The 13,085-nt window shown below is 48.7% G+C and overlaps 1 protein-coding gene across 3 annotated transcripts in view; it reads right to left on the bottom strand.

Moving 5' to 3' along the window:
• The window catches only part of LOC147888070 (basal transcription factor complex subunit-like protein), a 49,168-nt gene that overhangs the window by 20,524 nt on the left and 15,559 nt on the right, over positions 1–13,085 (bottom strand). For all 3 annotated transcript variants that reach the window (XM_087393923.1, XM_087393924.1, XM_087393922.1), the window contains exons 5-6: positions 4,060–4,097; positions 3,916–3,961 (exon numbers count right to left, since the gene is read on the bottom strand). In XM_087393923.1, the coding sequence (XP_087250049.1) occupies positions 3,916–3,961; positions 4,060–4,097 (84 nt within the window). The remainder of the gene's footprint in view (positions 1–3,915; positions 3,962–4,059; positions 4,098–13,085) is intronic.

The raw sequence follows: 13,085 nt of genomic DNA, 5'->3' as shown, positions 1-13,085 counted from the left end.
GAAAACAGGGGCTTTACTAAAAGCCTGCTCTCCCGCTATAAGTTCGGCCAAATTGCCTTCTCCCATAGCCTGTAGATTGCACAGAATTCCAGCCCCTCTACACCTTCACGCCCGAGAGCCAGAATATTGGTACGGCCTGCTACAGCACTTCGTACAGACAGCCAGGAGCGGAGTTCCAGGTTCCAGAATCTGAACTGAATCGTCAGCTCAGCTCAGCCCGCTTACCTTCTCCACCGACCAGCTTTCCCTTCTTCCATCGCCTCCTTCTTGGCCAGCTTCCACTTCGTTTCTACCTCCGAGCTCCGAGGCCACCTGCTTGTTTCTCTTCTCTAGCCTATCTTCTTTTCAGATCAGATTTCAGTCATGGCTGATTCTGTAGACCCTGAGCTTGCGATGGGAGACCAAGATTTGAACTACCATGCGGAGGATGACCAAGGTCTCTACGATGATCTGATTACGAAGAAAGCCTTCAGTAAATTCACCACTGCTCTTGATGGAAAGTTTGAGCAAGTTAACACAAATCAAACGGGGTTGACACAGCAACTCCAAGGGATTCAGACTACACTCACACTTTTGACTAGCACTGTTCAGGCGCTCACGCATGTGGCCATGGCTTTAGTGTTAGCTCAAAACATCACTCCAGATCCTTTTCCTGGAGACCAGAAGTCTCGTACCAAGGAGGTTGTTGACACTTGGTTGCACAAGTGGCAAGTACACTTCCAGTTTCATCCTTATCTAGATGACAAGAAAATACAGCTTGCAGCCGGGTTTATGTCAGGAAAAGCTTTATTGTGGTGGAAGGAACTCCAACCCAAGCCTGCAACATGGAACGAATTCGAAGGGGTCTTCAGGAAAGAGTTTCTGAAGAAGGAGGAAGATTACGATATTGTAGGCAAGCTCAAAGCCCTCGATATGTCCAAGCTGAATTTGACTTTTGAGGTTTATCTTCAGAGATTTCGGGATTTGCAAACCAGAGCTACAAAGATGGATCCAGTGACCTTGTTAGGTTTCTTTGTGGATGGTTTGCCTGACTCCTCCAAGTTACAGATCAAGAACAACAAGTGTACCACGTTGCAACAGGCCATGAATTACGCGCGTATTTATGATGATACCATCGCCAGTGCAAAGGGAACCACAATTGTCGACACAGGTGGGAAGAACAAGCGGAAGTTCTTCCAGTCTACCACTGGTACCGGGGAGACAAAGTCTATAGACAACGCCTCCAAGAAACATTTGACTCAGGCGAAGAATGGTCGTGCCCGTTTCCTTCGTACCTTGAAACTAAAGAAGGAAGGACGTTGCTTCTTCTGCGAGGAGCGGGGCCACACTAAGAATGATTGTCCTAAGCGCAAAAACCAGAAGCAAGCGCCAAGATCGAAGCTCCAGGCGGGTCCGAGTACCAAAGCCAAGGGAGCTAATCAAGTTGCGATGACAGGTATTTCTGTAAATGTAATTACCTGCCCACTTTCTTGTAATTGCACTTTTAATACTTCGTTATTTGGTTCTCATGATCTTTTCCGAGTTTATAAAGAAGTTAGGGACCAAAGAGTTCACATTCTCTTTGACCCAGGCAACTCTCACAACTTTGTTAATTACAAACTTGTGCAAAAGATGGGGCTGTCCACGATACCTAGCGATCACACCTATGAGGTGCAGCTTTCAGCTGGGAAGCAATTTTGGGATCGCAAGATTGAAGCCCTTTCTATCCGGATTCAAGACTACACAACGGCTCTTACGTGCTATGTCATGCACTTGGAGCATGTGGACTTGTTGATCGGAATAGAGTGGTTTAAAACCCACGATATTCGGATTGAATGGAAGAACCATACTCTTTCTTTTTTGGATAAGGACACCCAATTTTGTATTCAGTGTGATAACATTCCCTCTTCTCAGGGACCTATTGTATCTGCGATGCAGCTTCGGAATATATTAAACACTTCTCATTATGATGTCTATCAGTGTGTTTTGATTCCGCTTTCTTCATTTGTTGTCTCTGTTAATAACAAGAATAATTTAAGTGTGTTTGAACACCGTGAATTGAGAACGTTGTTAGATGATTTCGTGGATGTATTCCCTGCTCAACTGCTGGAAGGTTTACCTCCAATACGGGCAGTAGACCATCGCATAGATTTAGTACCTGGGGCTCAACCTATTAGTGTTCCACCTTATAGGATGAGCTAGCTTGAGGAGGATGAGTTAGCTTCACAGCTACATGATTATTTGAATATGGGCTATATTCGCCCAAGTAAATCACCTTGGGGAGCACCTGTCCTCTGTATGGTTTGCCATGTGACATAGTCAGTGACAAGGACTCAAAGTTTACAAGTAACTTTTGGACACTTGTTTTTGAGCAGTTAGAAACTACTCTAAGTAAGAGTTCCTCAGATCATGCACAATCCGATGGCAGTACAGAGAAGGTCAACCAATTGGTTGAAGATAATGCTTTAGGCATATGTTTCTAAGAGACAGTCTTCATGGGAAGATTATCTACCTATGATAGAATTTGCTTATAACAGTGCAAAGCATTCGAGTACTGGTTACAGTCCTTTTATGCTTATGTACGGGTTTCAACCTAAGTCACCAGTTATGGTTGGGTTAAAGGGAATCCAAAATGATGCTGCAAAGACCTTCTTACAAGACATGCAGGAAATGTTGCAGTTTGCCGAGTCTATTAGAAGTGCCCAAGATCGGGACAGATTTTATGCTAATAGACATCGTTCACCTAGAGAGTTCTCTGAAGGAACGATGGTATATTTGAGAATTCCTAAGGAATCCAAGAGCCTAAGTACTGGTTTGGTTTCGAAGTTATCCCCCAGATACTGTGGTCCATTCAAGGTTATTAAAAGAATTGGACCAGTTGCATATCGACTAGAATTGCCTCCTGATGTTAAAGTACATCTAGTCTTTCATGTCAGTAGACTGAAAGAAGTATTGGGTGCGGATGATCAATTTGTTTCTCCTCAAGAAATAATAGAAGTTACAGATTTGACTTTTATTCAACACGAACCTGAGTGTATTCTTGAATTTCATGAAAGACAGATTCGTAATAGAACTATCACGGAATACAAGATCAAGTGGAAGGATCATGTTGAGGAGGATGCAACATGGGAGACATTACAAAATCTCCAGAGGACATTCCCGGGTTTTTTAGCAAACTCAGGAGTGAGTTCTTAGAGAAGGGGAAGTATGTCATGTGCACGGATTGGTATCCGACATGTACTGGGTACACAAGACTAGCTCAGGTAGCCTGGGGAGGATTAGAGCTAGGCAGGCTTGATTCTCGGGTTGAGTGGCGAGGGTACGAACCAATTTGAGGTCTTCACTATTTTTGGCGCTTGGGGCCCGAGTCTATATAAGGGGCCCAGAGGTTCAGTTCTCAGAGAGCCGATGGGAGCAAGTTTCGTTCCCAGGTGCTAGGTCTGATCTTGGATTGAGTCGCGGACGCGTGCCTGCATCATATCGTAGCCCAAGGCCCAGCAGCAGATCCCAGGCTTCACAACGCCACCTGGTGGTATGAAACACCAGGCTGGTTAGGATCTGGTTGGGAGTTCGTGCCAGTAGCTCAGCTCGTGGCTCGGAGGGGACATCTCCTGATTCGGGATCACATCCCGTAGATGTCATGGTTGGGTGGTGAGCAGCCTGCTCAGTTACCTCATGTTGTGTGTGTTCTTGTGTTTGCTTGTAGATCAGAGGTTTCAGGAGTGCTGGGGGCGTATCAGCAACCCATTAACCTTTATACAGATGGACACATTTAATTTCTTATTGCAAATAAGCATAACTCTATCATGGCATAGAGGCTAGGATACTAAAAGACTTCGTAGCAGTAAAAGGGATGCTAGGCAGTGAAGGGATTATGGAAAACAGACTTGTCATACCTTCTACATAACTGTTAGGGCACATGATCCAAACACTCACCGTAGAACGTTGAGCTGAGAAGACAGCATTCATAACAGCCACATATCTGTAAAACCCGAAGCTGCCTTTAAGACTCACAAGTGACTCCAATGATAAAATGCGAGGAGCAAAACTAAACAAAGGAAGGTAAGAATTGACACATACTGCTGAGGTGCATCAGAAGTACCCTGCAGGCATAGTATCTGCTACAAAGAATGTAGTAATTTATCTCTCTCTCTCTCTCTCTCTCTCTCTCTCTCTAATAGGGCAGGTATGGATCGAAATAAGACGTTGCATAAACTCAAATTCATAAAAAAGTTCACTAAAAATACAGCACAATTAGTGCCCATAGGGATTCCTATAATTTGTTGAAACAAAGAATCACCTATTGTGATGTAAAGATTATCTTAAAGAAAATCTGTCCAAGAGCAAACATCTTCAACACTTACTACCTTTGTGTATCTTTTCTTTTTAGAATCAATGTCATGATCTTTATTATTTAGCCACAACATAAAGCTGTTTTCCCAACTTTTAGGACTTTGCATCTATCTTTGTCACATCTCAGCTTAAAAACTTCAGCCATTAGCTTTTTTATTCTAAACTTCAGATCTTCCAACTTTATCTTTGTATAAAGCGTAGTAAAATCACAGGTTTGAAGCAGAATAGAAGACTCTTTTTCATGACTTTGGAGCAAGCCCCTGAATCTGCTCGGGCTTGCTCTCAGTTCTATGGAGACACCTTCCCCAATCAATAATGCTCACCTGCATAGATTTTCCATCTGGTGTGAAATCCAACACATAGTTCCCGGCATTCAAATCAGTGTGTTTGAAACCTCGCTCGTGCACTACTTTCAGTGCACTAGCAATAGCTGCGCAAATGGTCAAAGCATTCTTACAGAATAGGCGTGTCCACATCTGACTCCGTGTATCATGCCACGCATTGCGAGGTTGCTCACGGGGGTTTCCTCGCCTTGCCTAGTTCGGATAATCATGATACATGGAAGGTAGGCTCATGAGCATGCCATGAATACTGCCTCCATTGAAGTATGGACTAATTAACCAAAGATCACTAACGTGTGTGTAACCAATTGCGCGACACACGGCCCTATGCATTACGGCCATTGCAAGCTCGGTCTTCAAATATTTATGTGCATGTGCAATATCATGCCTCAACTTCTTGCCAGCATAAGATAGGGTTGGCTTCAAACCTAGCATACCCTCTATCTTAACCCGATACACTTTTCCTTCCACTCCCCCATCCAATTCCTCAAGAATTGTCAATGCAACTAGTGGGAAGTGTACCGTTGTAGAGCACATGTCGGCAAACTTCGTGCACAGGTCTATCTGTGCCTTGCCGTCTTGACTTCTCGTGTCTACTTTTTCTGAGGAACCACTAGCAATCTAATTATAATATTGCATGGTGACATTCGATAGTCTACCGACTGCAACTTTCTCCGTTTGGTTTTTGCTATGAATGGCAGCGCGGGATTCTTTCCATTCTATGAGCCACCTATCCAGCTTTGACGAATGCGAGGGGACATCTACCTCCTTTAATAAGTCCCTCCAAAGTTCATGGACACTAGGCAACATCCCTTTGAAGCAGTAGCTTAGCCATTTAGAGAAAGTAGTCTCACAAGTAGTTGCAATAAATCTTGCTTTAGAGTTTTGTGAAACTTCCAAGACCACAACGAAAAGGGATACTTGGATTGCAAATAAACCCTGACGACTTGCAAAAACTCAGGTCCTTTTTTTCTTCTTCTTCTTCTTCTTCAAAGAAAAGAACCTTCTATTAATGCTTGAAAGATTTCATACAAGACAACAGCCCCGAAGGTGCTGAGTATGGAAAAAACCGGGAAAAGGCTGAAAGAAAGAAACCGGCCTGTTCCAGAGAAACCAAGCTCACTGCCTAGGGGATCTCTAGAACTGGGGCTAACAGCCAAGTGGGGGGACTATATAGCTAGCGAATCCCTCGCGGGGTGAAGATGTAGAAAACTCCTGCAGGCCAAGCCTTGCAGAAACGAGCACACCTCTCGATAGTCGCCCTGGAGCCTGGAGCCCCACGCTCCCAAGTGGACCGTAGAGTGTGAATGATATCCTGCCAGATGGCAACCAAGGTAGCCGAGGGTGGAACCGGGTTCTCACCCATCACAAGACTGTAGCGAGCCACCCAAATGTTCCAAGCCGTGATGCTGGCTGCCACCTCCCAAACACTGTCCTCCCTAGGAGGGGCTAGGCTGCCAGGAGGGACTGCCTCATGGAGTGCAATCCTCTAGATGCTCTGACCCTGTATCCGGTAGGCTGGGGAGATCTCATCAATCTGAAACATGTGTCCTCCCTCTATCAACCAAGCCACCATCCCCCAGGTGTAGTCTTGATGAAGACTCTGCATACGTGTCATGATCCTGAGGGCTCTCATCCAAATCCTCGCTGCACTACAACAACTCCACAGGCACTGCGGGATAGTCTCTAGGACACCATCGGAACAACAATGGCCCTGCCCCTCCACTCGCATCTGCTCCAACCATGGTCTGATGGGCAAGCCTTTGTGGGCAGCCAGCCAGAAGAAGTATGAAATCTTCCTCGGCCGCAAGCTGGACCACAACCGTGTCCAAAACCTGGAGCAAACATCTCGGGTCACCCAATGCCTCTCCCTTGAGGCGGTCCACGTCGACGAGTCCATCTGAAACCTCCTGCCAATCCGTGTGGTGTAGGAAAAGACCGGCACCTCATCCACCGGCTCAATTAGGCCGCCCCTGGAGGGCCAAAACCACTCTCCCAGATCCCACTGGACTGGATCTTCCTCAGAGGTCTACCCTCCCACAACCAAAGGTGCCATCTAGAGGCGTCCTGCTCTGAGATACTGGGAGTGTCAATGTGCCACTCCTTCCCCAAACGTCCCACCACTCTGATCATCTGCCAGTGACTCCCATCAAGACCCCCATCCATCTCAAGGTCTCTCTCAGTGAGTGGCTGAAGTAGGCCTCCAGGTCCTGCACGGAAGAAGCCGAGGTGCGTGCTACCTCGCTTCATCAACATCCTCAAGGGAACACCAGTACAGTAAAACTGCCCCAACCATCTGCTGTCTCTCCAAACGTGAAGTCCTTCCCTCCAGGACTCAAGAGCTAAGTCAATCTCGCCCATCTGCTGCCCTACCCCTCGCAGATGCGCTAGGGCGTCAAACCTCGCCTCTGCCTCCATAGGTAATCTACTCCAACGGCCACAAGACCCTGCTGGACCACTATCCCACTGTGCCCAACCAATGTGAGTCCGTTGTCCAAGCATACGTCCCTCTTGATCTCTGATCTCTGGGTGCCACAGAAGGGGCTGGCGCTCAAACACCTCTCTACATCTAGGAAGAGCACGAATGAGACCCCCTGCCAGTCTCTGCCAGACCCTCTGAAGGCTCCTCATCAGGGGGGAGCCCTTCCCCGTAAGGGGGACCTCTGAGAAGATCCATCTATGTGAAGGCTGCCACTGTCCCCCACTACATGGGGTGTTCCTTGGAAGCCCTTGCGATAAGAGGAGCTTCCAAGGCTCTGATCTTAGGTGAGGCCACGAACCACCAACTTGTCCAGAAGGGCTCGGCTCTGCTCTGCATCTCCGGATCAATGATACCCAAGCCTCCCTGTGCTTGCGGCATGATCACCGTCTACCAAGCTACTCGGGCCCTAGTGTTCCTCGTGCTATTTGAAGTTCCGTACCAACCGTCGGAGCTGCCCAATCCATCCTCTATGAAAGCACCCGCAGGAGGCGATATACCAGGTCGTGGCAAGAAGGACCTGGTTTGCCACTAAGGCACCATCTGCTAAGCAAAGTTTGGCCGAGCTCCAATAGAGAAGCTTGCACCAAACATTCTCAAGGACCGGGGCAATCTGCTGCTCTGCTGTAATGTCAATATCCACCTGGCATCCAAGGTATCTCGTTGTCTGGCCCCATGGTATCCATCTGAAGCCAAAGTCACTCCCCCACACACGGATCTCCTGTGTCTCCTCAACGCCTGTGAGGAAACCTATAGATTTCGTCCAGTTGATCCGTGCCCCCAAGGCCTCACAGTAAATAGCCACGGCGCCCCTGACTCTCTCCAGACTCGCTATTGTGCCCTCAACATACAAGGCCTTGTCATTTGCAAACTGAGTCAAGTAGCTCCTCCTCATGTCTAATTGGGAGCCTCAACCCTGTGAGACCTGCCACCTGTGATCTCAAGTAGTAGCCCAAGGCCTCCGCCACAAACAAAAAGAAGGGAGCAAGTGGTCAGCCCTAGCGGACCGAGCGAGAGAGAGGAAAGGCCTCGCCCGTGTGTCCTCTGATAAGCATCTGACTAGAGCTCCCTGCTTATAGCGCTGAGACTCCTCTGACCCATCTGTCTGAGAAACCCAATCTCCTCATAGTGCCCTTCAGGAAGGACCACTCCACCCTGTCATAGGCCTTCTCAAAGTCCAAGAGAAGGACGGCCAACGGCTGTGACTCCTCCCTGGACCAATCCACTGCCTCCCAGAACCTGAAGATGTTGTCCAAGACGCTGTGCTCCTAGACAAACCCAATCTGTGTGTCGTGGATGATTTCGATAAGATGGGGCCGTAACCACAAACTCAAAACCTTGGCGAGGATCTTGTATGCAGTATCAAGCAAACTGATCGGCCTCCACTATCAGATGTCTGACCTATCTTCCTCTTTCGGGATCAAACAAATCCACCCCCTGCTCATGGACTGGGGGAGAAAGCCTGTGTCAAAAATCTCTTGGCAAGCTAAACGGAAGGGAGTGGATAAAATCTCCTAGAAGTTCCGAAAGAAGGCCGGAGTCAAGCCATCCTCACCCAGGCACTTTTGGGTCGGGAGGGCCTTGAGGGCTTCCCAGAGCTCCTCATCTGAGAAAGGCTCCTCAAGTCTGATACGCAAATCCTGCCAGACTACTGTCGGAACGTGATCCCAAACTAGCTCTCGGGCCACAAGACTAGCTGGGGTCATCCTCTCCGTCTGAAAGAGCTGGCTGTAAAAACCGGTGGTCATGTCCAAAATCTCCTGCGGGTCAGTGTGCATGATGCCTACGAGTCCCAAAGACGCTACAGCTGTGTGCCTGCCGATCGGGGCCCAATGGTCTGAAAGAACTGCTTCATCATCATGTCCCCCTGCTGCACCCATCAGGACCGGAAGGAGTGATAGGAGAACTCAGCCTGCCGCAACTCCGTGTCCTGAGGCTCAAGATGAGTGCTCTCGAATCTGTCACTAAGCCACTAAGAACCTGGGTCCTGCTCCTTGAGCCTCTCGATGGAGGCAAGGTCTCTCTTCAAAGCCCACTCACGCTCCTGAAGGGTCCTCCTCCACCTAAGGGCGTGAGCCTGCAACTCCTCACTGCTCCTCTAAATCGCATCGGCCACCCACGCATCCCAGCCCTTGCACGGTGTCATCTCTGATTGCTCCCAAATCCCTGCCATGACCTACTGGATCTCCTCGTCCTGCAGGATGTCCTCTGGAATGCGGACCCCCTTCTGGGAGAGACCTCGACGGCGCTGATCCAAGTGTAAGTACCACTGGAGAGTGATCTAACATCGTGGTACCTGCCAGAATCCCGATAGATCTGCCTCTATGTAGTGCCCAGTCCCCAACATAGAAACGGTCTAGTCTCTAGCAATCCATCGTGCCTCCTCTCTCCAAAGGAGAAGAGAAGGCTTCCAGGTGTCCTGCTGAAATCTGGCTCTCTCCATGGGTCTCTGCCATTGATCATGAAAATGAACTACTCCCAGGTTCTACACTCTGTTGCTGGCATCTCACGGAACGAGGCGCCACCCTGCTTGTCTTCCCCAAACTCCAAGTTGTTGAAGTCACCTCCAACAATCAGGGAGTCTACATCCGAAAGACACTCTGATAGCCTCCTCCAAAAGGCCGAACGGTGATGTCTACACGCTGGGGCATACACGTTCAGGATCCCAATCTTGGACTCTCCCGTCGGAACTCCCATCCAAACTGCCCATCTTGGAATGAGCTCGCCCTGATCGTAGAGCTCTGGAGCCAAAGTCTGCAAGACTGAGATGCAGACCCCTCTACTCCGTCCTACTGCGTGGGACCACTCCTCAAGACCTCTCCCTAGGAGAAGGTGATGACGTTGTCTGATGTCTGCTGCTGAAAACATGTGCTCCTGAATCATAAGGATGTCCACTGCCCGCCCTATCACTGCCCTCTGCAACTCTTGCCGGAGTATCAAGTACTGCGGCTGGCTACAAACACGATAGTGGAGCCCGTGTACGTTCCAACTCACTATGGTCCAACTCATGAGGACAGGGGTGTCGGGAACAAGGCTCTCCTGTGAGTGGGTGCCTCTCCCAGAAACACTGCCTTGTGTGACTTTGCCGGGGGTTTGGAGGGCGAGTAGTTGGTGTCTCTGCGGTGCCGTACTAGGGTGGATACCAGCTCAATACCGATCTTTCGTGCTCACTTCATCATGAAGGAGGCTTCCACCCCGAACAGCTCCACACACTTTTGGAGGGGCCAAGAGTATGCATGCTCACCTTTTCCTCCAACAGCAATCTGATAACTCTTGTCGCCAAACCACACACCAGCTCCTCGCACGTGAAGTCAACTGAAAGTTCACCTCCGCGCCATGGGCGTACCAAAGGTCCAATCCCTGTGGCCCCATCCACTTATCCATCATGAGTGTAATCTAATTTCCCAAAATAGCATCGAACACCTCTGGGGACCACTTCTCCAACCCTATGGAGGAAAACTGAAATCTCCAAACAAGGTATGTCTGAGATCCCACTGCACTGATCAAACCCCCCTTCCCGGTCCAAAGGACCATGAGCATTACCTCCAGTGGTAGAGGATATGAGTCCGAAATCTCCAGATAATTCCAGGGTCCTAACCTCCAGAAGTCCTGCGGTAAGGGATGCCTAGGCTGGAGGTTGGGAGCTGCTGACCGGGAAGATGAGCCTCATCCCTCAGGATCCCTCCCTGAACGAACCTGCTGCTACGATGAGGAAGCAAAAGGGGGCATCATCGTTCCCTTGCCTGCTGGCAGGGGTGTCGAGGCGGAAGAACCTGCTGCAGAGGTGGAGAGGGGGCGGCGGGAGAGGGAGGGATAGGGACGCGGGTGTCAGAAGGAGGGGGACGGGTGGTGAGAGTGACCATAGGAGGAGAGGCTGAGGGGGGGAGAGGGGGCGGGGGGAACCCTGGAGGGGGAGGGGGGGGTGGAAAAGAAGAGGGGAAGGGGTCTGGAGGGGGAGGGGGAGGGATAAGGACAACCTCAGGCCCCCCTGTTGATCAAGCTTGCCGGGGCTCTAGATCCGCTCCTCCGCGGTCACCATCGGGCTAGCGTCTGTGGCTTTCGCCATCACCGCAACTGCAGCTCTTGGGACTCGATGCTGCTGCAAGGGTGGGTGCAGAGGTTGAGCCTCCGAAGCTAGAGGATTGTATGGATGGGCGGTGGCCCCTGCCGCTGGGGGAGGTGGCTCCTAATGTTCCTCCTTCGAGGCCTCTCGGTCAACCTTGTCCCTCTCTCTGCAATTCGCCCTCTGCCTGCGGCGCTTGCGGGCCTACTTACTTGGTTTCTTTTTCTTTTTAACCTGGGTCCAGTCCGCTTCTAAGGGGGTAACCCATGGGGTCTGAGACTCCTGCTGCTCCTACCTGAGAGGACACTGGAATCGGGCCTGCTCACTCTGTCTACTCTGCGAGGGAGGGGAGGCCACAGGGACAATCTCTAGCGAGGTGACCCATCTATCTACACTTAAGACATTGGCCTGGTAACCCGAAAATCTCCACCCTCTAGCAAAGTGTGCCCCCTTCAAGGGTCTCGAGAAGGATCAACTCTGGGAGGGACTCTGGGTTCTCAACCACCAGTCTAATCCTAGGGACTCCATCATCTACTCAAACTGAGGTGGCTGACTCTGGCGGGGACTCAAGCACTATGCCAAATCCCCGACCAATGGAAGGGAGGACCGCACGATACTCCTTAGGGAGCCCTGGGAAGCGGAGTGTAACCTGAAAACGTGGAACATGGTGTGTCGTATCCATGTCCTCCACTGTGAACCCATAATACCAAGGAAAGAGGCAAACAAGATGCGGGGCAAGGAGGATGGGGCTCCTACTCCACAAATGTCGAGGCAATGTCAGGGGAGCGCTCAACTGGATGAGGAAAACGCCTCTTCCATAGATGGTGACCCCGGCAACGACGGGCCAAGAGCAGCAGGCAACAGGCCCTCAGGCCGCCACGGGCAGAGGAGGGAGCTCAACGAGCAGCCGAGAGCTCACCATCTCGCTACAAGGTTGAACAGAGTCTGATCCTAAAAGTTAACACCATCATGATCTATGCAATGCGTTTGCAAGCAATCAAAGAAAGATTGCTGCAGAGAATGCTTCAAAAAACCAAACTTGAGTGTTTTGAGATCAAATCCTTTTAAGAAACTAAGGCAGGGGTGTAAGTTTTGGCAGACAAGTTCGCTTCTCTCAAAAGACATTCTAAGTAAAGCTTTTGCAAATAAAAACAAAGTTATTGGAACATTTGTCCATATAAGATATGACAAATTTCCTATGGAATTTTCCAAGAAAAGTTTCATCTTCTTTAGAACTTTGCTTTGAGCAATTAACTAAAGGGGCGGCTTCTAGTTTCAAAGCAACTTTCTTCAAAATGTTCCCTTTCCATTCTAATAAGATATTTTGAACTCTTAAACTTTCTTCTATTTGCAGGTGTAAGTTTTGGCAGACGAGTTCACTTCTCTAAAAGACATTCTAAGTAAAACGTTTTGCAAATAAAAACAAAGTTATTGGAACGTCTGTCCATATAAGATATGACAAATTTTCTATGCAATTTTTGAAGAAAAGTCATCTTCTTTAGAAAGATGGTTACTTTGCTTTGAGCAATTAACTGAAGAGGCTTCTTCTAGTTTCAAAGCAACTTTCTTCAAAATCTTTCCTTTCCATTCTGATAAGAAATTTTAAACTCCTAAACTTTCTTCTCTTTGCAAAGTTGAGATTCCCTTATCAATAGCTTTTAAAAGGCAAGAATCTTTTCAATAGTACAATCAAAATTTCGTGCCTTTCGTGAAAGGGTCTCATAAGTTACTAGAAAGCAAAGTTGAAGTATCAGTTGTGACTACATGTCCTAAATCAGCATCAATAAAGCTTTGGAATCTTTTACCTTTTCAACAACAAGGTTCTCTAAGGATAGAAGATTTTGAATGCTCTGAAAGCCTTTTACCTAGC

This window comes from Dipteris shenzhenensis, chromosome 22 (assembly GCF_047967505.1).
Source record: "Dipteris shenzhenensis isolate YYH24624 ecotype China chromosome 22, Dip_SZ_1.0, whole genome shotgun sequence".
NCBI lineage: Eukaryota > Viridiplantae > Streptophyta > Polypodiopsida > Gleicheniales > Dipteridaceae > Dipteris > Dipteris shenzhenensis.
Note: the sequence above shows the minus strand (reverse complement) of the source record. Positions and strands in the feature narration are given on the sequence as shown.